Source organism: Rhopalosiphum maidis, chromosome 1 (assembly GCF_003676215.2).
Source record: "Rhopalosiphum maidis isolate BTI-1 chromosome 1, ASM367621v3, whole genome shotgun sequence".
Classification (NCBI taxonomy): Eukaryota; Metazoa; Arthropoda; class Insecta; order Hemiptera; family Aphididae; genus Rhopalosiphum; species Rhopalosiphum maidis.
In genome coordinates this window covers 84,423,256-84,449,894 of record NC_040877.1, presented here as the reverse complement: position 1 = coordinate 84,449,894, position 26,639 = coordinate 84,423,256, and the positions used below count along the sequence as shown (strand labels likewise).

General features: G+C 27.1%; 2 protein-coding genes across 14 annotated transcripts; one reads left to right on the top strand and one right to left on the bottom strand.

Moving 5' to 3' along the window:
- Positions 1-1,971: 1,971 nt before the first annotated feature.
- Positions 1,972-21,826, bottom strand: LOC113555497 (glutathione synthetase-like). Of its 10 annotated transcripts, none has more exons than XM_026959834.2 (13): positions 21,529-21,826; positions 12,445-12,596; positions 12,203-12,386; positions 12,068-12,143; positions 11,199-11,335; positions 4,438-4,480; positions 4,235-4,308; positions 3,905-4,069; positions 3,665-3,818; positions 3,319-3,426; positions 3,135-3,248; positions 2,888-3,057; positions 1,972-2,235 (listed from the first exon to the last, which is right to left on the bottom strand). In XM_026959834.2, exons 2-13 carry the CDS (start codon positions 12,545-12,547, stop codon positions 2,106-2,108), a joined length of 1,458 nt encoding a protein of 485 aa, XP_026815635.1. In that variant the 5' UTR covers positions 12,548-12,596; positions 21,529-21,826; the 3' UTR covers positions 1,972-2,105. The 10 variants fall into 10 exon arrangements, with proteins under 10 accessions (XP_026815635.1, XP_026815632.1, XP_026815641.1 ...); XM_026959831.2 differs by having other exon boundaries at positions 12,445-12,583; XM_026959840.2 differs by lacking the exon at positions 11,199-11,335 and adding an exon at positions 4,957-5,087 and having other exon boundaries at positions 12,445-12,583; positions 21,529-21,823.
- LOC113555499 (ascorbate-specific transmembrane electron transporter 1-like) lies at positions 21,051-26,344 on the top strand. Of its 4 annotated transcripts, none has more exons than XM_026959843.2 (6): positions 21,051-21,320; positions 22,975-23,108; positions 23,177-23,318; positions 25,509-25,717; positions 25,826-25,980; positions 26,046-26,344. In XM_026959843.2, exons 1-6 carry the CDS (start codon positions 21,317-21,319, stop codon positions 26,209-26,211), a joined length of 810 nt encoding a protein of 269 aa, XP_026815644.1. In that variant the 5' UTR covers positions 21,051-21,316; the 3' UTR covers positions 26,212-26,344. The 4 variants fall into 4 exon arrangements, with proteins under 4 accessions (XP_026815644.1, XP_026815643.1, XP_026815645.1 ...); XM_026959842.2 differs by lacking the exon at positions 21,051-21,320 and adding an exon at positions 22,075-22,144; XM_026959844.2 differs by lacking the exon at positions 21,051-21,320 and adding an exon at positions 22,706-22,901 and having other exon boundaries at positions 26,046-26,343.
- Positions 26,345-26,639: the final 295 nt, after the last annotated feature.

The following is a 26,639-nucleotide window of genomic DNA, read 5'->3' as shown; positions in this document are numbered from 1 at the left end:
TCGGGGAAAAAGCCGATTTTTCTAAAGACGCGGAGGCCTTTGATGGAGCCGCCTGCGACCATGGCAGGCTTGACCACGTCGTCTTCTCTCATCAATGCAGACGCACCACTCTTTTAGGTAACGTCTCTCTCCTGAGTGCAGGAGCACCAGCAATTTTAAAAACATATTTTTTATGAGTGCATGAGCACCAACCACTTTAATAATATATCCTTCAAGAGTGCATGAGCACCATACACACCCACCACACCGGATACTGCAAGCGACAACTGGACCAATTTCATTTCAACGAAATACTTAAGTGTTGTTCTCTATTTGGATCCGTGTGATTAACACTTTCTAGTTTTATTCATACAACTAGAGGTTAACGAATTCAACAGCGAATAAAGTAAGGTGCATGAGTAACGTAACCATATTTTTTTTTCTTCAAAGCGGGACACCTGTACATTTTAATAAGAAAATCATATCATTTTGCGAAAAATAACAATTATTTTCGTCGTAAAGAACGTCAACTAACTCGAGGTACAGTACAGAGCGTGCCAAGGCAACGGATCTACTAAGATAATAATATTATGTGTAGGTATTCGGCCGTATTCCATTTATCGCCGATTCCCGCAGTTGACGCGGTGGCAGCGACAATAACAATAAGATAGTTATTTTTGTACCATTTTTATCTATGGACTATGGACTATGGGTTTTAGTGTTCTACGTAATACATAATATATATATATATTACGTAGTTATACTATACGTCTATACGATTATACAGTATAATAGTTTAAATAATGTATGATTGTGATTTGTGATCAATAAATACTTACCACAAGTCGACTTTTCTTGAAGCGGGACATTTTTGGGTTCTTTGGGGACAGCGGGACACTTAGCTCGAAAGCGGGACGTATATGCATGAGCATCATTTTATTTGCGTTAATTTGTATAAATCTACTTTTCTACGTTTAATTACTACGGTGTATTTGATCATATTCTCGAATCACGATCTCGAGAGCCCTCCGACCATCAGGAGGAAGGTAATAACAAAAATTTAAATAATTTTTAATATTTACATCTGATAGATAACTATATTCTCCAGCATCTTATAAGTGTAGAGAAAAGGTTCCACAAAACCGACATTTATTCAAGGCTTGGGTCCCTTGTATTTGTCACTTTAGAATTAATATACTCTTACTATAGCTATAGATTTTTACTTCTTTTTTAATTTCGTTTATTTTTGCGTTATTACAATAGATAAATGTAATGATTATATTTAATTATGTAAATCATAATAAAATAACAAACAATGTATTTAGTTGGTACGGGGCTTTTTTTTTAATACTCTTGTAGGATATGGCAAATTTTCGTTCATCAATTTTAAATATTTTAATAGTGAAGTATAATTTAAAGGTAAGGCTATTATCTAAGACTACATGTGGGCTTTTATTGATATTTTTATTTTTTAATTTTTAAATAGGCTACAATCTTTTTGAAATTGTACATTTTAACATGATTCATATTGTAATATGTCATTAAAAGTGCTTACTGATTTACTATTACATATTACCTACCAGTTTTGTCAGTATACAATAATGTTTATTTTTGTCGAAAACAGTCGGTTTCGGCATCAAATCTCATTTGAAGCTCCATTGAATTATTCATATAATTTAATTTAAAAATATTTCTTCTAACAATACAAGATTTATTAAGCAAAACGCTAATTCATTATTCTGTGTATGGTTCAGAAATAGAAAACAAATAGTGTGTTAACATTCTTATTTATCATAATAATAATAAAAATAACTTTAGAAATTCAAATATGATAATCAATTTATTTATTTTAAAAACCATAAACAGAAAATATTGATACCATGCCTTGGTTTGGCTAACACAATAGTGTATTATAAATTATAAAATAATGTATACACAATAAATATTATAATTGTTTAGTTTATTTCAAAATGAATAAATATTCAAATTTAATATTTTACAAATAAATTAATATTTATTGGTAACATTTGCACAAAATTAACATATAATATTAAAAATATAACAGTAATAACATTTTTATTTTTATGTTCCATTTTCCCATTATTTGTTCATATTTTTGGGTAGTTCTAATCATCGATGAGGAATGGGCTGTCCAAAACACCATCACCAGCGTGAACACCACCCTCGTTGCACGATGTCAGTTTTGTGCGCATCATATGTCCCACTTGTTTGTTGATCAATATTTCATCACCGTCACTAAAACATTTGATTCAAATAAACAAAAGAAAAAAAGTACTACCATAACCAGAGTACAGTATGTTAGCTAAAAATCCCCTTTTCTTAGTTTCCCTTATATTTGGAATTCGATAAAACTCATATTGTACCAACTTGCCACTACCAACTAAAGGTACAGAATTATTACAATTATTACTAAAATTCAACACAATAATTAAATTTTTATTTGTACTCTTTGTAAAAATTTTAATTTTTATCAGCTGTATTAATAATAAAGAATTTACTGTGTTATACCTATATTTAAATTAAATTTGTAAATTGTGTTAGCTATGATTTGTTTATAATAAATAAATTTAAGTGTCCATAACTTTTAATGAATATAACTGTTTTAAACCTTATTTCTTTACAATAATAGTAAAATTAATTTAAACTATAATCTTTGTATATTAGTGGATATCTATTTAATAAGGCCAATATAGGTTAATTTTTTTTTTAAATAAATTAATACTATCTACTTATCATATAATACTGTAATATATGTTATAATTAATTTTATTAACAATTTTAAAACAGTTAAACTTTTAACTAATGTACCTCTTCCTTCATATAATGAATATATCATATTATATTCTAGTTTATACATTATACCTATATGACATAGAAAATTACACACCATAATATGATACCAAAGATACCCATCTCAGATACAACTTCGCACAAAGCAGAGTTTTTCTCAAAATCCTGATTAGGTCTAATTAGGTAATTTTTTTGAACAGGAGGATTTATTTTGTCCATCAGAATCCAAGCTGATCGTTCTTTGCTTTTCATGCAGCTCATGAGTTTCTATAAAATGTATAATATATAAATAATGCAAGTATTTAAGTATTTATTAATTAAATAATATTAGTAATATTAGGTACTTTTCTTATATCTTCTCCGTACAAATTATTGCCTCCGCCTTCTCTTTGTGGTTTCAACACGAACCGATCCGGCGCATCTAAAGCCATTTTGACGGCTTTATCTCCATTTTCATCCTAAAAATATGGTATAAAAATAATTCATCCACTAACCAAAACTGTCTTATGGGCAACAATTATCACTTACCAAGTCAAGGGCATACAATCCCGTGAACACTTTTCGGATTTCGGCAACTTTTTGAGGGTCTTTAAAAAAACGTTCTAGCGTTCCTGGAGTCGCCAAAGCTTGTTGTACCTGAAATAAACAGGATACATGACTCAATATCATTTAATATGTGAGAAAATAGCAATAACTTATGGCGGCGTTCGACGCATAATTCTATCATTATTTTAATCACATAAAATTAAAAGCAAACTACCAAATTTGTGGGTGTTTGTTATTTAAATAATTCTATAATTCTAAATATAGACCTAGACAAGATGACAATACATAACTCGTTTCAAACCTCGGAATTCACATTTTATTAACGTACTTTTTTAGTTCCCGCCAAATGATATTGAATATTTGGGCATTTGATAGCTGTTGAACGTTCAATCATCAAACGTGCGGACCATTCGGCCTCGCCGAAATAATGATTAGGCGAATAACCAGCCCGGTAGTACACAACAGCGACTTTTTTCCCTTGGCTAAAAATAAAATATTTATTATTATATTATATTAACCTGTGGACGCTATTTATTAACAGGTCCATGTATCATTTTTATCGATTTACACAAATAGGCCTTTGGAATCAGATAATGTTGCTTCATTAGACATCTGTGTCAGCGTTTTGACGATGACTTTAACTTCTGGTCTTTGACGAGCTATTTCGAATTGGTGAAAACGTTGGTCGCAGATGTTCATTGGTTGATTTTCAATAATTATCAAGATAGCTGAACTGAAACGTTTTAAAAAATGTATAATAATTATATTATTATCATTATTCATCACCTGCTATTATTCAATTAGTGTATAATATGTGTAAAAAAAATCAAACCGGTTTCTGCCCGGGATTTAAATGTATTTTAATTTTTAGATTAATTATATCTAACAATGCACATACTCTTTTTCGTTGAACAGTTCCCAAGCTTTAATAATCGCTGAAGTCAGACCTTGTAATGCATTATTTTCGGGTAACTGAAAAATCGAAAATAAATCAATAAAAAAACAAGTATTACTACACATAGGAACAACGCAATATAATCGTATTATACGCAGGTGACGGGCAGAATTAAGTACATTTAAGTTTAATAAAATAATGCTTACCACGTTCAATTTATCCAACATTCCCAACTGTTGAAATACAAACCTACAAAAAATAAAAAAAATATTTTTACTTTTACCAATAGTATAATCCTATAATGTACGAGTTACTTTTGATATATATATATATTGTATTATTATAATGTTCTTCGTGGTATAGATAATTTATCGATCTGACATTAGACCTCTGTCCTTGATCAAGTTTACAATTTCGCGGCTTAGAAGAAAGAATAAAAAAAGTATCTAAGAGGCGTTAATATATACTTATACAATATATTAAATAAGTATCTCGAATAGATGCGCGTACTTATATCTATATTATTATAAAATATGTGGAGTCAATAAATATAAAAACATAATGTATTATAAATTATAATCATTATCTACACTTATAACTTAAAGATATGAAAATATATAATACATATAGCCGGCAAAGATGCGTAATATTATATTGTTATGGATCCGCTTTATGTCAGTATAGACCAAACGAATTTTTTGCAACTGCTGGTAATTGTTATGTACCTGTGAGTTGGGGCTGAAGATGTCAAACCGCCAAAGCTCGAAGCGATCGTGTTCATTTCCACTTGTTTCACGGAGGTAGAATTGCAAACGTCCAACAAGTAGTCGGATCTCAATAATCCCAGACACCGCGACTGTAAAGCACCACACATCAAAACAAATACACTATGTGTATCTTTCTACAGAAGAGTCATCAAAACCCCGCGCAGATTTACACAAATTATGATTTATGTATTTTTACCATCCATCCAACAAGCATTTTAAAAATAAAAAGATCTCTTTAAAAGTTTTTAGGAGTAACCAGTTGTGCATGAGTGTACATAATACATACGGATGTATGCTAGTATTAGGCAATAGCTAATAAAATTAGATTAAATAGCCAAAAACAGCATCGATACCAATATATTGTTGTATTATAATTATATATATTATTATAATAAAGTGTATGCGCTGCGAAGACGTTTTCCATGATATCTTTTTTTCGGTTAAGAACGGAAGTTTCATAATATTTATGTCAAAAATGCGGATACGATAATACTAGAGCTAATAGAGTTGATGGTGACTGCACGTGAGAAGTGACAATATTTTGTCACCACATCTTTTAATATTGAAACAAAATATTGTATACTGCAATCGTACATTTAAAATTACTAAATCTTTATCGTTGGGAATTTATAATACTTTAACGAATATTGGAGAGACGTTTAACTGTTTAAGTAATAATTGATAAGTATAATCTAAACTTAGAGAATATGTAAAATAAAAAAATAATTATGTCGCACCCCTATTATAATATAAGGTTATAACGGATCTTGAACCGATTAGACCAAATTTTCAAAGATCCAAATACTGAAATATATTTAAGCTATTACCAGAAAATATGAAATAAATACTAACACAACGTATGTAAAGACTAATTAATAATTAGTAATTATGTTAAACCTACGCTTTTGAAGGGGAAGCAGTATAAAAACAATTAAAAAGCCAACAATAGAAGCGTAAAAAAAAAACGAAGAAACGTTCAGTTCAAGCAAAGATCAGTTGTTAATAGGTGCTAGGAGTAATCATAAGTTTACAAAATGTAAGTATAATTAAGAATATAGATGCAAATTATCTACTTGAAATACTTAAGTAATTGATAAAAGTAAAAAAAAAAATAAGACACAGTTGAATAAATTCTGTACTATAGTTTCTGTGACTATAGGTAGTTCTAATTTAAATCATACGTCACATTTATATTATAGACTATGCCTAGCTGGGTATATATTCATAATGATATTGTTATTGTTTATAAATTATAATATATACATTTTTTTATAATTATATATACTTTATGTTCTCCTATTCTCTGCCTATTTAATTTTATAATGCAATTTTTTGCAATTTTTCACGTTTTTGGATTTTTTTTTTTTTAAATATGGTATTTTAATGAACAAAATACTTAACTAAACTTAATTCATTATTACATAAATAGATTATTTAACAATGGTAATTAATTTGATATATAAAATCTAAATACATAATATGTAACTTATTTCGTTTATTTTAGGAAAAAAAGGTTTCTTAAAAGTAATACCATCGAGAATAAATAAATACAGAAAAGAAATGCCGGGTATACCTATATCTTTACCTCCCGATTCCCGAACCTATTATTACAAGTTCGGAAACATGGTTATTGCTGCAATTTTCTATGCAAATTAATTTTGAAATTTTTTTAATTGTGATTTAAAGTTTAAAAAACGATGTTAATCCCCATCAGTGTGAAAAAGCTGAAACAACTTGTACAATATAATGCAGTCAAATATGGTTTATAGTATTCATACAATTACACTTATCTGAGTAATCCATTAATCTTACGAACTTGGAAGAATCGAATTGTGAGCTACTTAATAGTATGAATAGGTTTAAAAACTTGAAGATATTTCAACAAATATTCCTAGTCCAAACAGGATAAAAAAACTATAGACAATTGTATGTATAATGTAGACATAATTGAAAAAAAGTAAAGGATATAACTACTAAATAGGATATAAATCTATTAAATCTTACTATAAAGTCATGTCAGGTAAAGCAGATGTTTATTTAGATATAACGCCTAAATTATTGAGTATTTTTAATATGCACTAATAACTAGAGTAGTAGAAGTAGAACGTATTTTTTCATTGTACAAACATATTTTAAGTAACAAAAGATTTAATTTTAATAAACATAATTTGGAAATATATTTAATTATTAATTTTAATTAAAAAAAGTAATACATTTATCAATTTTTTTTTTAGTTAATTTAATTATAATAAAGAATTTAAAGTTATTTTATATGACTTGTTTTTTTATTGTGCAATTTATTACGTTATTTCTATGTATTTTTTGGTATAATTATACAGTTTTTGTATGTTTTTAATGGAATTAAATCCTGTTTTTTCTTATAACATATATCCTCCCCCCCCATCAAAAATTCTTGGGCACGCCACTGCCAAAGAGTTTCAGCCAATTAAAAATTGTAAAACAAAGTGGGGTACTACTCTAATGTTCAGTAAGTGTCGAGTGGGTGGATTATAGGTAGAGACAGTCTGTTAGCCAAAAGGTATCACTAGGTACATTTCATGATAAATATATTTTTTTAATTTGTTATAAAAGTAATTTATTTTACTATTGGTACTATGATAGATTTATTTAATTTTTGAAAAAACATCGGATTTATTTTATTATTATAATAATGTATACGTATGTTGTATGTATACCAAATTATATCATGAGTATGTTAATACCACCTTACCGTAAAACAGCATGGTATTAATAGCTAATATCTTAAAATTAATGATCTACATAATTTGAAAATTTCAAAAGATCATAATAAACGTACAATTTTAAAGAACCCACAAATAATAATTTTAAATTATGATAAAATAATGTATATCATTAATCATTGTTTAAATATGTAATTTGGCCAATTTAAACTTCAAATTCATAGAAGAAAATGTGCATAATATGTATTTTCAATATTTGTATACACATACAAAAATAACTCATATTTAGAAAATTATATTACATGTAGAAAATACTAACATAAACATTTTGTGAAAACTCAAGTATCTATGGTTATTCATTTTTGAATTTTAACAAAATAAAGAAATACATTTTGTCAAAAACTGGTTTGATAAAAAATTCCCGTTTTTCTTTAAGAAAAGTACATGAAAATGTTTACTTTTGAGTTAGTGGTTGAATTGGGGGGACAGAGGGGGACGGAGTCCCACTTCTATTTTAAAATTATTTTAGCGTACCCCTTCTAATTTCTTTTAATGGGACGCTGAGGACAAGCCAAACATGACATAGATCATTGATATAAACATTTATGGGCATATTTAAATTTATAAAACAAATAACAATTGTTATTATACGTACTATAAAATATTTTTGTTTTTAATTTTTAAATAAAAAGGAATATTTATTTTTTGCTGTAATTTTGTAAAAAAAAATGTCATTGATACTAAGGGGGAGGGGACATATGCTACCACTTAACAATTAGACATTTAAATGTTTGGGGACGCTCATATTTTTTATCATTTTGCATCCCCCTTCTATTTTTTTTTCCAATTCAAGCCCCTTTCAAAAATTAGATCCAATTTTTCAACAGAAATTCCCCTTAAGTTATTAATAGAACTATTTAAATATTTTTACTATTCTACTGCTCCAAAAGGTGATGACACCCGGTGTAAAATTGTTATGTTGTTATTGTTATTAAAATACATTTTTTTTATTAAAATAGAACATTTACAATCTGTAGCAAAGTATGCACATTAAGAGAATAAGATAAATATGATGGAGAATATGTACATGACAATAATATTTATGAGGAGAGAGCTGGGATGCTGTCCAGTGACAGAACCCTCAAAAATAAATTGAAAAGTTGTAAACGAATCCTCCAGAAAAATAATTGTTATAATACATATTATATAATATTCTATAATAGTAATTACTAATTAGTAACACAAAGTGTTTAGTTTTTATTTGTTAATATAGCAAGTAGTTTTATGTACATACTTTTCCATAACAAAACAATAGATCAACTAAGATCCACTATTAATAAATTATTAAATAACAGCACAATTTAATTATCAAATTATTATACTAGTCAATAGTCATATAAGAGTAAGACAACACTATCAGCTATTTCATTATTACTGATGTTTTTATATCAAATTAATTTTAACTTGTATAAAAAAAAAAAATATTGATTATGATTTTTTAACAATAGGTTAAGTTAACTAAAGTAACCTAAATCTACTAAGTATTTTAACTAAATCAATGAAAAGAGAACTAAATCAATTAATTCTTTGTAATTTTCTCCGAATACATTAAAAATATATCAAGAACTTTAATCTTTAAAGAAAAGTTAAAATACATTTGTGTTATGCTTAAAATAGTTAAGTAATTTGAAAATTTATAAATCTTAATGACATTTCATACTAATTTATACTAATTTAAATATAGCTAATCAAATGTATTAGTAAAAAAAAGATTAATACTATAAAAGTATAAAATATTAACTTAAGTTATAAATTTAATAAATGCAAAATAGTAAAAATTAAGATTGAATATTATTAAATTCACTGCAAGTACAAATTTATAGATGAAGCTATAGAAGCTGAATGCTATTATAAAGCCAAGCATATTATACAATGCGTTGAAGATTATAGATTATAAAATACAATAAAATAAAATTTGTATGCGTGCATCCTGTTTATGCACATACTCCCAAAACATTAATTGTTAGCACGCAAATTTTAAAAAGGACTGTGACAAGCTTGAGCATAATCTTACAATCTGTTTGCAAACTAAATTTTAAAACAAATCAGTAAATCAATATTTTTTTTTTTAATATATAATTGAAAATTGTATCAAATGTATAATGTATAACTTGTATATTTGTTTTTTTTTAAGTAGATTTTTAATTATTTAAAACATAATTTTAATAGTGCTCAAAATAGAAATAGTACCTACTAAATAATTTGACATTTATGTATTTATATATATTTTATAATATTTTTTCTACATAAATCATATAAATTGTTTATAAATTGTATGTAATCTATTAATTGTATAACTTAAAAAGTAAACAATTCTAAACAAAATTTAAAAAAATTTGAGTAATAAATTTTCCCATTCATTTAACAAATTTCTGGCCTTATTTTACCACAAAAAATAAAATTAAGAGGACGCTACACCTAGAGTGAAACGTATACAATGTTATAAAAACAACAACAAAAATCTAAATTTTTCAAGACACGTAATAATATGAAATATTTTAAATAAATTAGATATTAATGTTCACCTTATTGGTTATAAAATTGTTTGTTATAACTTATAAGTACTCATGGAAGAAACTACGGTCTGGGCCAACTGGGCTCAGGCTAATTGGCTCGTATTAATGTATACATTTGCTAAGAATATATTATTTTAAATGTAATAAATAAATACAAAAAATAATAGAGAAATTAATTGTACGTAATAAATAGAATACTTTAAATGTTTAAAATATATTTAGTATCTGTATTTCACATGTAAGATTTTTAAAGTGATACAATTTTAGATTTATAAGTTTAAAGCATTTATAATTACTTATGTTATATATTTGTATTACAATAAAATACATTGGTATTTCCTATCGCCCTTCACCCTTTCCTTTGGGTATGATTGGTGCAAAATGACTCACATGAGTGGCCCAGTCTAATGAAAATGTTTAGTTCTGCCTATGTAAGTACTTATAATTTATTGTATTAAACTATACATTTTTATGTTTTTTTATATTTTTTATGCAATCCACATTCAAAAAAGTATTTTAAGTATCAAATTGTTATATGTATTAATTTATTTTTATATAAAAAAAATTAAATAAAGTAAACAATTATGTGCAAATGGGTTGTTAACTTTTGGACACTTATGCGCAAACAGTCTATTAGTTTACAGGCAAAATTGTAAGAATATGCACAAACGAGTTATGCCCCATTGTATAATTTATATTTATTATTAACTGTATAATGATTGATTTAATATGATGAATACATATTCTAAAAAAATTCATCTTTATCGTTATATTGTCAGAACATACAAAAATTATTTAAATTAAAAGGAGCATATACCAATCAGTATCTGATACTTGATAAAGACAAAGGTCTGATATATATACAACAACAAAAAAGATTTGGGTCCAGATATATAGAAAGTTAGGTGTGTTTAATCCTGACCTGTGAATGTCCCCGGAAACGATACCAAGCCAACCAAATCCGCTAGCAATTGTGTTCATTTCAACTTGTTTGATGCGATCATCGCTTGCTTCCTTTTCCTGCATGATGTCTGAGCGCAATATTCCCAGGCTCAAGCGCTTGAAAAATCATACGTGATAAGCATATATGTATATCCCCAATAAGATGAAATGTTATAATTTTTTAGCATCTCCAAAAAAAAATACTAATAATTATAATGAATTTTAGTCTTTTATAGTAATGCGATTATTATCACTAATTGAATAATGGATTTTCCTATTTTAATTATTCAAATTACAAATACAAGTACATTTACATTGCATTCTATTTTTTATTAGTAATCTTTTCATAAAACCTTTAACTCAAGCTATTAGTGTCATAAGCATATACTAAAATTTATTTAAGTATGAATCATGTAATATCTAAATTATTAGGCTGTTATTATATTATTATAATTTAAAACATTTTTATTAAATGTATTAAAAAAATCCAAGACCAGTCCATAAGAGTAGTCAGTGATTATTTGCAAAAGATATCTTACCATCTGCTTACCCCCTTTACCCTGGGGAGAAAGCCTTTCCATTTATAATATGTATTATTATCTACAATATTGATAAAAGAATAAAACTTCTAACAGTAGCCACATATAAACATTTCATGTGCATGTGCAAGAGCATTGTGCACGTGTACATTCTGCCCCACCAAAGTGTATATTTATGGAATAGTTTTATTAGATTGGGACTTTGTTTTGCATACTGTTCAAAATGCTTGTTGAATGTAAAAATGTAGGTATATCTATTAAATAAAAAGTGAAAAATGTAACACATGCCTTACAAAAATTAGAAACTTACCTGCGTAAAACCTTCATTTCTCATAGTTTCATATAATTTAAATAAATTACATGTAAATTCATCAACTTCTATTGTTCTAAAAATAAAATTAATTTTTTTACCAACTATTTAATGACATATACAAATTTATAATACTTTTCTAGACATGAATATAAAAATTCATGATCATTAGATACTCGATGTGTAAGCTCATTCAGCGCTGGTTGTATTGCAACTGCTTTTTGGAATTCAGATCGTGGAAAAACTGATGGTAATAGTGTAAATGGTACCACGGTTAAAGAATCATACGAGAATTGTGTTTTTGACCTCATACCACCTCCTAAAAATATGTGTTAATTAATAACATGTTTATAAAAAATTATAAATATTATAACTACCATGCATGATGGTCCAATCTTTAACCTTCTGTACAAGATCTTGAAAATCATTTTTATCCAAATTAATTGGAAGTGATATACATGGATTTAAATTTTCAGACATTTTATGATGTATTGATGTGCGCTCACAGTTTTGAATCTAAATAATACAACTTTTATAAAATTATTAATTTAATAATGAATAGCAAAATAAATGTATAAAATATTACATAATAGAGTTTATTTATATTAAGCCAGAAAATATGATTTCAACTACATTTGAAAAACATATACATAATATATTGTAGGATTGTAGCTATTTTATATAGTTCAAAACTAATATGGGAATTTATATGCCTATTTTTATAAATATTAAAAAGTAAAAATTGAAATGGTAAATATACCATATTATACCTAAATAGTAAACATTTAGCAATGACTCGACTATTGTAATAATATTGTACAAAAATTTTAAAAAAAATTTTCACCTTCTTATCCAATGCACAGTAATGTTGTTAATTATAATTTAGTTTATATTTAAATTTAATAATAATTTATTAGAGGTTACTAACAAATAACTACATTACATTAATTTCAATTATTTTATCTTGACAAAAACTGTATGAAAAATATTTCAGTTTTATAAATTAATAATAAATGGCATGATTCTTACTAATTTTTTGTTTAACACTTTCTTAATCTTAACTACTTACTTAAATATTATCTCTAATTTGTGAGAAAAAAACAAGTCAGGTCAGTCAGATTAAATAATACTAATGTGTCTTTTTAAAGTATTATAATAGTCTAGGACTAGTAGGACTCATGGTCTATAAATTATACATTATATAATAATAATATCCACTAACTCACCCACACCTAAAACGAGTTATCACAATAAATATGTTTCTGTATATGAATGTTTACAAATATATAAATTGATGGTATGAAGTCCTTTTGAGTCTTATTACCTAGTCTTATTAGTCTTCTGCTTAATTTTAACTTTGTTTTTATTCTAAATCTATTATTTTAATATTTTATTAATATTAATTATGTAAAACCAAATTTTACAATAAATATATACTATTTATACTAACGTTAAAGTAAAATTGAAATTATTTGGAAATATTTAAAGCTTTAGCGCCGAGCGGCTGAGCTCCTGACTAGCTACTTCATTTTATACTCACTACTCCCTACTCCGTAATATGTAAATTAACACGTCTTATCGCTTTCTGATAAGCATTATTACTTAATACTTATTTTTAACCGTTTACACTAACCTAACCGATATGTAGACGACACAGACCATAGAGTAACTTTACTATGAGCATTACTCTATAACACTGACGGTGATTACTATCACCATTCACCAGCATGATTTAAGATATCTTAATCTTAAATCGTGGTGAACATACATAATGTTCATAGATGGTGCTAGTAGCATACAGTAGCGTGGTGAATGACATATTTTGTTTAATGTTATTGCTTAGCTCTTGAAAATTTGTTGAGCTTAAAAATTAAAATTTGTGTGGATGAATGTATAGTTAATTAACATAATATTTTTTTATATTAAATTGTTGATGGCCTATGAGGCTATGACCTATAATGAAAATTTTAAATTACCATATATTTTTAGAGTATATATTATGTTGTAGGGATATTGGGGTGGGTCATTATTTAAATAGGTAGGTACTTTGCTTAGGCTTAAGGTTTGAAATATGCTCGCCATGCCACTGGACTAGCATGACGAAGATAGTGCCTTGTCTTTATCACTTATCAAGAATCAAGACACTCTACTACTCCATAGCTCATAGGTAGTACTCTCTAGGCGAAAGCTGTTTCTTCTTTTTTAGGTCTGTGTCTCACTAAAAATCGGTAGATGAGTCCAAAATGCTGAGATGCATGAATAAGCATTATGTTCATATTGTATATAGTTAGAGACCCCGTGGAAATCCTATTCTTCGATTAGCTTAGCTCTAATTCTAATGAGATAAAAAAATTAATTATCAGTTAAACATTCGTTTAACATAATTATTCCGTTTTCTATGCTAATTGCTAATTGACCAGAAACAATATTACTATAAAACTTAATTATGCTGCTACTAAAATAAAAAAATAGTTCAATACATAAAGAATACAGCATTAACTTAAAACAATTAATCTATTCACTCAATACACAAATCCAAGAATTAAAGGCTTTAAATTATGATCCACACAATTTGGGTGCGTTGTCATTACAGGCCACACACACAAAACTCAACATAAGTACAATGCGTTAATGAGAAATAGAAGTGTCGAAAAAGGAAGTACCAAATATGTCGCCAAAGGCGACGATGGAGTTTTTGAATAAAATAAAAGTCAAAAGTCGATCAAAAATGCCAAAATTATTAACAAGATGAATAATTTTTACGTAAATTAAAAATTTAAAATTCGGATCATCAAAAAAAGACGATTAGACATTTTAATAATACACAAACAAAAAAACCCATACTAAATATCTAATTATTTAAAGTAGGTAATACGATATTTATTTTAAAAAATTATAACGATATAAAATGTTTACTTTTTTCAATTTAATAATGATAATTTGCATAATTTCTGGTTTAATTACGTATGTTGATTGGTAGGGTAATTAAATAGCTTTTTTTTAAAAAAAATATGTTAAAATGTTGAAAAGTTTTGGAGAAACTTGCGTGGTTTTTGTTTGAAAAAAGTTAAATTATCCACAATTAAAAAAATATAAAATTTAAACCCCCTCTTTAAAAGGTATTTTTTCATCATTTTAGGTATACTTTCGTATGACATCGGCCAGTCACTTCCCCCCTCCCCCGAATAGTAAACACATTGTATTTGTATATGTGTCAACAGACTCGCCCAATATATAGATTATAGATGCACGATGCACAATATTACTGACACTTGATATAATGTTAATAATATAATAAAAGTCAATGAATTAGTTATGTAAAAATTGTTAAAAAAAGACGATCATCAAGTAAAACAATGTCCTTCGAGAAAATGTGGTAAGTGCTATAATAGCCTATAAACTATAGTCTATATACAATATACTTTTACATCAAGATAAAGAAACGAACTTTGTAGAAATACTAATGGCAAATTGACAAATGGTAGCACTTCAAATGATATGCGTTAATTGTTGCGCATATAGCAAATGTCAATATCAATAATGGCGATAATCTAACACTGTTAGTAATAGCAATAGTAATAAATGTCTGAAAGCTCCACTAGCAGACACAAACATGAGCGGTCATTACTGGATAACGGCTCGCAAAATAATTTCATTACGAGTAATTTGATAAATAAATTCGGACTTAATAAACGTGAAAAGATATAAATATTCCGACATGTGAAATAAATGAATACAAAAATAATACACAGCATAAAAATAGCCACAGTTGGGGGGCAGTCCTTAAACAATTCTTATACTATCGAGTTTTTACTGTTTTTAGTGTTATCAAAAGTAATACAGAGAATAAAAATACATTATTGCAAACCCCTTCATAATAATGAATGATCATATTATAATGTAAGCATTCTTGACAACGTTACGTGACTGACCTGTCGTTCAATTATCTGGACAATATCGATGTTCTTATCGGAGGAGAATAGGAGATACATACTGGGATATAATATGTGGAGAGCAACTCGTTTGCATACATTCAACATTTTTTACTTGAACATTTACGACTCATTTGCGCAGAACATGAATACTGAGTAAACACATATTTTGTATTTTAATATTTGAACTTTCATAAAGTAATTGAATTATTGGTACAAATTATAAATTTTCGAATAGGTATTCTATAATAGCAATAAAAGTTTATCTTAAAATACAAATATATCTTTAGCAGAAGACTAGAAGAGTACTAAACCTAGGTGTATCAAAAATAATCGTCGTGTATTAAATATATAGATATTTAGATATTGCTAGGTTTCAAACTTTTAAACAGTTGTTCACCAGCAAGTGGTATTATAACTAGGTAAGTACTTCTAACAGTTCTAACTAGGTATATGGTATCCAAGTTTGTATTGTTTCATGTTTGTAATGTTTTTGAAACGCACCAAGGTAAAAAATGGATAAATACAGTTACCTAGTTATAAATTTAGTGATTATCGAACTTCAAAATCTGATGATACAAATAGGCGTGTAAACGAGTTGTACTTTTATTATTTAAACCTAAAATATATGTTCGCAAACGAGTCGAGTCGTACTCAGTTTACCTAAGTCGATTAAATCAAAGGGCGATTGTAAACTCTCCAGGGTCTACTCCAGTAGGTACTACTAATTTAATTTTAAAAATGTCGTGGGCTATAAATGCTATAATTATCGTAAAAATATAAATAAAATGAAAAATCATAGAATAAATCAAATATATATTTAAATTTCGTTTTTTTTTAAATAATAATAATAATATAAATCAATGTCTTTAAATACTATAAGCCTAGACATACATATTAATAAAAATAAATACAAAATATATAATATATTGTAAAATAAAAACATTTAAATTTAATTTTTATGATACTAAAATATAGGTACAGATTTCAAAAAACTTAAGGTATCTATTTTTTGATCTTTATAGTCTATTATTTTTTGTGATATGATTTTGTCTTTACTTTTGGTATGACTGTTTTTACTTATTTTATTTTGTTTATAGCAACTTTGAAGTTTTATGCATTTTTAAAAATCAGAAGTATTTACCAGTTTACCACCGCCCGCGGTAATACTATATAGTTGGCAAAATATTACTGCAAAATTGATGCGAAGAAAAAAATCGGATGAGACAGTTCAGTTCCTTCACACACACAATTTGAATGGGAAAACTATAATTTGCTTAAATGAGCTCAATTAATTTAATATACCTCGTTGGTTGGAATCTGATAATGGAAAATGCATCAAAATACATGGGTTTGCAGATGCATGTATGAAAGCATACAGTCCACGATAGATACAGCGGATAGTATCATTAAATCTCAATTAGGGAGTACAAAATAGCGTATCGTGCCAGTTAAAGTACCTACCTAACCGTCCTAATCTATAGGTACTAAAGCTATGTGCGGCGCTACTTTTATCATGAACTAATACCGACTCATACAAATACTCGTCACCGCAGTAACGGGTAATTTACCAACATTTCGAGTCGATCGGCCGAGTAGGTGTGCTTCGAAAATTGTGGTATACCAATACCTATAGTTTATGCAGGTCCGTTTATGTCAAAATGCAACAATAACCGTCGAAATTCCGCGACTCAAAAAGCTTATATAGTTATATACACTTATATAATATGTGTATTCGTAAGTTTCGCAACAAATAAGGCATAATATTTACGAGAAGAGCTTGTACGCGATTTTAGCACTAATACATTTCTTGCCACTTTAAAAAAATTTATATTTCGCCGTGATATGTGAAACAAATTGTAATCAGATACGCGGTCACTTGTTTCTCAGGCGCAAACATCAAAATTAATAAATTAAAACAGTTAATATTCCGTTTGGAGAATTGGAAATTTGAACGGGTGTACGATTATTAAAGTCACATTTACAAATTAACGAAATGATTTGACATTTTTTCCTCCACGAACACCGCATATAGCATCTAAAAAACTAATACCTACGAGTTATACAATTGCCAATTGATTGACTACCTATTCTATATTCTATTCTTAAATCAATGGTTATACCTACATAATATTGGTACAAATTGAAGCATATTTAAACTCTTGACCACTTACCCCGTTAACTACTAAACCTCTAAACTTATCTCATATCTATCCTAACTCCTTGCTATTTTTAATATGGGACTCGTAGTATCGTTACTAGAACGAGATATAAATTATTTGACCAAAAACTCGTTTTCACGGTCGCAAATATTACACAACAAATTTGAAGACATTGGAGCTTTGAATACTTAAGTTAACTTTAGGAGCGTTTATCCAATGGAACAAATCTAATGGTCCCGCAATAAAAATTGGTTCAATAGTATTAATAAAGGATACTAATTTACTTCTGCTAAATAGCACCTGGTCCCAGTGCAACACGATTGTCCACTTTTCTTTGTTTTGATTCAACGTCTCAACTTATTACAATACAATTGGCCGCCAAATTATATATGTATGTATAATTTTCATATTCATGCATTCAAATAACTAATCATTAGTTAAAATAACAATTTTCCTTCCTAATTACAAGCTTAGGCCTGACAACAAATTATATTTTTTTTCCAAAATGATATACACAATATACCCTATACTCGTATTTAGTACATATACTACTTAGAACTAAAGGAGTGAACATAAGTTTTTATACCATATTTTGACAATTTTTATCATTTTAACTGGTCATCGATTCGGTGTAAGGCAATAATTTATAGATCCTGAATAAAGATACTACCCTATCTACGATATCTACTAAGCGATATCGGTGTTGGATATTGGTATCCACGCTTCATTGGCAATTCATAATTCGTATCGTGTATACAATGAACGTATCACGCGTGTAATAGGCGTAATAGAATAAAGTATTTCAGTGTATAGAGAATTAACTATTAAAAATGGACTTGAAAATTCAAAAGACATTTCTAACTGAGAAAGATGAGGCGTGCATTTTAGCTGATGAACATAAATACAAGGAATTCAAAACACTGGAAAAAAGTGGTAATATCCGATACCGATGTACTTATAAAAATTGTTCTGATAGTCTGCTTGTTAATGATAGTGTTTTAATAATTATTATTTTATTAATATACTTAATAAATAATTATCATAATCATGAGGTTATTGCTAATAATATCATTGGTAGGAAAATTATTGAAATTTTTATTAATGCGAAAATGATTTATTAGCTAGGCCAAATAAAATGATGTGAGCCGAACTTCAAAACAAAGAAAAGTATATCGTACTTGTGCATTCTGATTTAAGATTATGGAGGAAAGGTATGAAGGTACGATATCCATTGTAAATGTATGACTAAAATTTCAAAAAATTTAGAAGAACTAAAAGTTCAAATATTTGATAGACTCGATAATGATAAAAGTAATACTGGGGATGAGTTATTTTCTCACATGGAAACAATTCCAAGTCTGGTAATGTTTACTTGTGCTACTAATCTCGAAATATTAAGTCTATGTTCTCATACATTTGCTAGATAGGATGTTTTCACATTCTCCCAAATTATCAACAATTTTTTATTATTTATGTATTGCTAAATGTTTTTTATATTCCTAGTATTTTGTTTTTTATTTTCAAAATCAACTCAAACATATATAGATATTATACGGCTTACAATTATTGTAAAATTGTGTTTGAAATTTATTGGTTGGTATAAAAATACAATTATGGTTGGCTGAATCAACTTTTTATTTCAATTTTGAAAAATGGGCACGCTGTTGAAGAAATTTTTCCCAAAATGAAGAATTTTAATATTTAGGTTTAATTTAAATCAAAGATAATTTAGACAAATCTAATAAGGTAGTCGAATATAAAATGAGAATAGATCAAGTGCTAAATTGGTTATTTGGCTAAACAAAATATTTGCTTTAGGATTTTTACCAATCCAATCAGTAGAAAATGCTCTCACGTATAATTTTGGATTTTTATTGAAGTACCTATTATGTGAATGAACTTAGTATAAAACTATTAAAACTACAAGGTAAAAATCAACTAATTCCTGATATGAGGTTGCGTGGACTAGTATTAATAAGTCTTTTGGAGTAAAGTAGTTAACTTAATATGAGACATTTATTATTAAAAATAAGTTAATTTACCTTATAGTTTTATATTATACCGTAACTTTAATTATGTGATTATACTTTTGAAGACTATACAGTCTGTACTTCATTACTTCAAGGTTAACCTTGTATTCAATATTAAATATAATATCTCGATTTCTTTAAATTGAATGTAATATTTAAGCTAAGATTTTTGTAGCCAATGCCCAAAGTTGCCAAATAATTATTAATAATAAAAAAAAAACTGTACGAATTAGGACGTACGCACAATTCAAATTATTTGGGGTATAATGTAATTATAATTAAATATTCAATAATTGTATCTATTGATATAGAACCACGAGATTAACTACAATAATGTTCAATTTGAGTTATTTATTTTCACTTCATAGTTTTTATAATGATAAATAAATAATAGTATATTATTTGTTCGTAACTTATTATTTTGTTAGTGTTTTTAAAATTTAAATGCATTCTATGTTGTTATGCTTAATATCCTTAACATATTTAATTAGTGATGGCTGTACATATAATAAGAATAAAATTGTTATAGGGCTTTTTAGTCCGTTTAAATATAACACATATTATAAATAATATAAATAAATAAGGAAAAAATATTAGCTCTGGTAATAACATAAAATAAATTGGTACTCAAAACCTGTTCGTAAAACGAATAAATACCTAATTTAATTACAAAATAATCAATATTTTTTTCGGTATGTTTGGTAGGTACTCACTACTCGCTATATAGTCGCTAGTGTTGTTACACTGTTACAGCGCCGTTACACACGTAATACGCGTTTCTCGAAATGCTTAAAACTTGTCCCTATAATGATGTACACGGGTTGGCTACCCCTGGTCTAACCTAACTGATCGATGTTCGAATGTTCAATGAAAATAATATTTATCACTCAGATTTCAGTGTATACTTTTGTTATTTTTCATTTGACTTGGGTGTCAAAAAATAAGTTGTGATAAATACGTAGAAATATTTGTTTTGTATTCAGTCAACAGTTCATAAATCACGATTGACGTAGTGAAAAGGATATAATGCAACAGTTGATCGATTCGACTTTATTACATTATTTACATTACATTCATCTATTTATCGTTGTAGACATTTAGATACTTACAGATCGGACATTCAACATGGGTATGAGTTTTATATTTTTACAGTAAATAATAATGGCAAACATGGTAGTTCTACTATTACTATATAATATATCATCAAGTGATAGTTGAATATGTGTAGGTTTGATACAAAGACAAATCGTTGTAAAATAATATTATAATATCGTTTCCGGCAGCATTTTATATTTTATAGTTATTGGTTTATATATATATGAATAGTTATCGCTTACAATATGATCGGTCAAGACGGCCAGTGGCAGCCAATCTCTATCTAATTTAGTGTTGTTTGCGCGTCCGTCGTCACGTAGGTGTACTCGGTACTCATGCAGCCGGGTTTAAAATGTTTAAGTTACCGTATCTTATTTATTTATCGGATAAATAATAAATTGTTATTTAAATGATTCAGTATGTTTTTGATTGTGAATCACGTAAAAGCACAAACTATACGAATTACGAGTGACTAGTACCTACTCGGTATAAGTGTCTACACATATTATACTCGTACAGTCGTACATAAACCTACAATCATAGTCACGAATGAACTACTTAAGTACCTACCTACGTAATCACGTATAATTTTAATAATACTATCACCGTTTAAAATAGGTACATATTATGTTGAAACTGATAAAACATTAACTACGTGTACAAATAAGAAATAATTTAAACAAATTAATCACTACACCGTCTACATCTAAAGTTTGTTTTCACATTCGGTATTTTTTATCGCTATAACTTATCTGTAATGTACATTTTTACTTTTTAGGTCAATAACGACTTTTATAAAAAAATTTAACAAAATAGTATTAAAACGATAAAAAAAAATGAGTAGAAAACGATTAAAAAGTAAGTATATTAATGTACTTGTCACATAACGCGCTAATAATAAATAGATATCATTTTGTCGATTGATACGAATAAAATATCATGAATATTATGTTTATTCCCCGGGTGGCTGATAGGGATCCTGATTTCTGGAATATTAAGATATTAATGTTATCTACAGAGTGATACTTTTAACGGCATTATACGAACAATTCTCAAAACATGTTAACAATTAAAAAATATCTAATATTTTAAATTAAAAAATCTTAAAAATTAATCAATTTATAGTTTATTAATGATACAATTACAATTATTACCTCTGAAAATCAAAAATTAGAAGTTAAAATGTCAACTTTATTAGTACATTGGTTCCTAAAAAGCGGGATCAAACATTGTAGAACTTGTGAAAAATTGCGTTTTAAATTATAAAGAAAATGGTTATTATTAAAAACGAAAACAAATTCAATTGAAATGTCAAGAAAGATTTGTTGATTTCAGTCGAGTGAATCATCCTGTATATACACAGATAATATCTTATCATAATGTGGGCCATGCGCAGCTGCTTGACGTCTTTATTGGCAAACGGCTATGTCTCCTTGGCAACAGACTTACATTGCCAGCATTGCCTGTTGCTGAATAGTTTTGATATTTGTCTTAAATATTTCTGATGGGCGTCTATTTTCTTTGGTTTTGAGTATAGTATAGGTATTCCCCCTCAATCAATCGATATTTTTTTAAATATATCCTGATTATCAGTCTGCATTTTTAACATAAAAAAGTACCCATCTAACTTATATTAATTGTAATATTTATATTAATAACAAGGTATTACACTATTTATATCTTTTCAGTTACTACAGAGTTAGAGAACAATACAATTGAAGGAGTTACATTAAATAACATGACTGAACAAAATCGCAACAACACACAGTCTAAAAATTTCACTCATGTTGGTGCATATTCGTCATTGTATACAATATGTCAGGTTGGTATTTTTTAAAAGCAATTATTAATAGATAAACCTTTTTTTTTACTATGCAATTTCTGTTTTAGATAGTTGGATTACTACTTATATTTTCTGTATTTTATTGGATTCTCAATTTCCGAGGAGGATTTGGGTTTACTGAAGCCAAAATCATATTCAACTGGCATCCACTTTTAATGACAATTGGTTTTATTTATTTATTTGCAAATTGTAAGTTTTAATTAACTACTGAAATGAGAAAAATTTAATTTTTCTTGTATCAGCATATTTCAGGATTATCGTAAATTTGCTATAAAGAGTATTAAACACAATTTTAATATTCCTTACTAACTTTAATTATAGAACCTAAATTTATTGATTACAATTTTACTCTTGTAAATGAGTACATTATACAGTGATTACTCTTGTTGACAGTGGCGTAAATTGGGTCCAATTTCTGGTGGTGCAGCACACCAATAATCTAACTTCCTAAGTAAAATCCTTCCCTATAAACTATAATATATTTCTTTAAGTAAGAGATACATTTTGAATTATTTTAGCAGTAAAACCTTTATTATTATAATACAATAAATTCCCGTTACAACGAAAAATCCTGTTAGAACGAAAGCCATAGAAGTCCCCTGCCGAAAAGCAGGGCTTATAAAGAGCTTATTCAAATTTTCGTTATAACGAAAAAAAAATTTGGTCCCCTGGAGTTCGTTGTAACGGGATTTTACTGTATTATTAAAAAAACCAGTCAAAAATGTTTTTTTATTTATTCTAAGTTGAGACAACGTTCTCTTTCCACAGATCTCGAATCGAATTCATCAATTACTTGGTTTAAATTAATATTATTCTTTTTTTCAAGCTGCAAAGTAGCTAAACTGCTAAACTACTAAGCCTTTCTTGTCTCATAGTCGTTCCAAAGTAAGTTTTTAACCTCTTTAGATAAGAAAAAGATCTTTTGCAACCTGCTGTATTATTAGGTATTCTTTGGAATATTTTTAATGTCTCTATAATTAATAGAAACCTTTTTGAATGTCATTTTGTTTTATGTATTCTATTTTGATTCTAATTTGTCAGGTACTGAATTATTGCCATATTTTTGATTTGATTTTACTATTTTAGAATATAGATAGAATAATAATTTAATTGATAATGCCTAATATACACACGAAAATTACAATTTTGTACCTGTTTATATATTATTATATATTTCAATGATTTTCTGATGGTGCAAATGCAGCACTTGCATCACCCAGTTTACGCCACTGCTTACTGATGTATCAATTGGTATTCCTTTTTGATACCAGATCTACGGGATCTATCTATACAGAAGAGTATTTTTATCAAAATCCATTATTTAATTTTAAAAAATGTTTGTACATAATTCTAAATTATTATAAACAACCTTTTTGAATATGAAAAATAGTGAAGCCATAATTTTTTTATCACTATATAACTTTTTAAAATTTTTACTTCTTTATATGACAACTACACGTTATTTAATTGAAGCAAAATATTTTTATGTATAAAAATCAAATTAAAAGTGTGTGGTTAACTCGTAATAATAATAGTAGTTTAGATCAGTGGTCTTCAACCGGTGGGTCGCAATAAGTCTTGTTTTTAAAATAAAAATTAAATTTATAAAATTATATAAGGTAAAAAAATATTTTTTAATTATTAAACTTACACAATTAATAAATGAAAATACAGTTTAAAAAATGTTGTATTGTATTCAGTTTTAATAGTACTCCAGCATTAACTAATTTTAGTTTTTTTACAAAGCTTACGTGGGTCGCAAAAAATGTAGGCCTAAAAAAGTGGGTTGCAAGCATAGGCGCAAATAGGGGGGCACTTAAATGGTATTAGCACCCCCAATTTTAAAAGTAGCACCCTAAAATATATTTTTTATACTATTATAATCGGTAACTATTCAACACTATGCCTGGAAAATGAAGAGACCCTCAGTTTTTTTATTGAAATTCTGCCTATGGTTGCGAGTCCAAAAAAGTTGAAGACCACTGGTTTACATGAGCAAAATAATCAATAATAAAAAGGTACCTTTCATAATGTTGGTTCATTACTTTGTTTATCTAAATAATTATTTGATAAAAATTTAATGTTTATGATTTGAAAATTTCAAAAAAAAAAATTTGCCATTAAAAACTAACAGTTATATTATTCATGATGGTAAAATTAAAAAAAAAAAAGTACATTATTTTCTATTTTTTAAAAATGTTTTTGTTATATAGGTATTTCAAATGATGTGTACATCAATATATAAAAAGCCTATTGTTTACTTTATTTAGTTTTATATTATAAGTTCTCAAATAAAAACTATTCAGATATCTTTGACTGTATCCTATATATAATTAATTCTGAAAATTATTTATTGAAAACATTAACTTTTTTTTTTAGCTATTCTTCATTATCGAACATTCCGCAATTATAATAAACGAGATTTGAAAAATCAACATGCAATTATACATGGTTGTGTAATTGTTCTTGTACTACTTGCTGGATGGGCCTCTTATGCTTCACATATTTATAGTAATCCTCCTATTCCAAATTTCTATAGTTTACATAGTTGGTTGGGTATTGTTACTATTTTAATGTTCCTCTCTCAGGTTAGTTAAATTTTATTTATTTTAAGTATTATGCATTTGGTTAAAATTAATATTCAATTTATTAAATGTATTTATTTATTGTCTGTATACATTATATTAACATTTTAGTTTATAAGTGGGTTTGTATCCTTCATGTATCCTGGAATAGCTGCCCAATATAAGGAAGCTGTAATGCCTTATCACATTTTCTTTGGAATTTTCAATTTTATACTGGCAGTTGCTACATCAGTTCTTGGATTCAGTGAAAAATTAATTTTTGCTTTGTGCGTATTTAAGTGATAAAAATGTAAATTATATATTACTAATTATTAATTTTTTGTTAATTTAGGGATAAAGAATATAAAAATTACCCAAAAGAAGGAATGTTTGGCAATTTTTTGGGCTTACTGAGTGTTTTATACTGTGGATTAGTTGTGTATTTGGTAACAAAACCAGAATATAAAAGAGAACCTAAACCTGAAGACGGTGTGCTGTTAACTGGAGCTTTAGAATAACAGATATCCTATTTATATTTATTTAGTAACAAGTAATAATATAATTAATTTACAAAAATAACAAGTAAATATTATTTTTCCATGGCTTATATTCTATTATAAGTTAACCTGATTTTGCTTTTGTTTAATTATATTTTTTTATTTTGTATTGGAATAATGTTTTTCAAGCATTTGTTTAAACCCACAGTTTTGATTTTGATTTTTGCATTTTTTATTCTCATTATACAAAATTAAAATATTAAATTTCTTCATAAATGCCAATTTTATAAACAATATTATTATTATTTTTTAAGTATAATTAAAAAATTACTGAAATGTATTTTTTCTATCTACAAATATTTGGATAACAATAATATCATTACATTATTAAAGTTATAATATCAACCAATATTTTCAAATTATTGTAATTATAAACTATTGTATTCATC

Bases quoted from the DNA above. Each gene is read 5' to 3' on its own strand.
- LOC113555497 (XM_026959834.2), bottom strand. From the start codon at position 12,547: ATGTCTGAAAATTTAAATCCATGTATATCACTTCCAATTAATTTGGAT. The intron at 4,481-11,198 runs GTCAGGATTAAA...TATTTTTTGTAG, and splicing joins GTTTCCGGGGACATTCACAG to GTTTGTATTTCAACAGTTGG. The intron at 4,070-4,234 runs GTATGTGCATTG...AAAACGTTTCAG, and splicing joins GAACTGTTCAACGAAAAAGA to TTCAGCTATCTTGATAATTA.
- LOC113555499 (XM_026959842.2), top strand. From the start codon at position 22,123: ATGAGTAGAAAACGATTAAAAA. The intron at 22,145-22,974 runs GTAAGTATATTA...ATATCTTTTCAG, and splicing joins GAGTAGAAAACGATTAAAAA to TTACTACAGAGTTAGAGAAC. The intron at 25,981-26,045 runs GTGCGTATTTAA...TTGTTAATTTAG, and splicing joins GAAAAATTAATTTTTGCTTT to GGATAAAGAATATAAAAATT.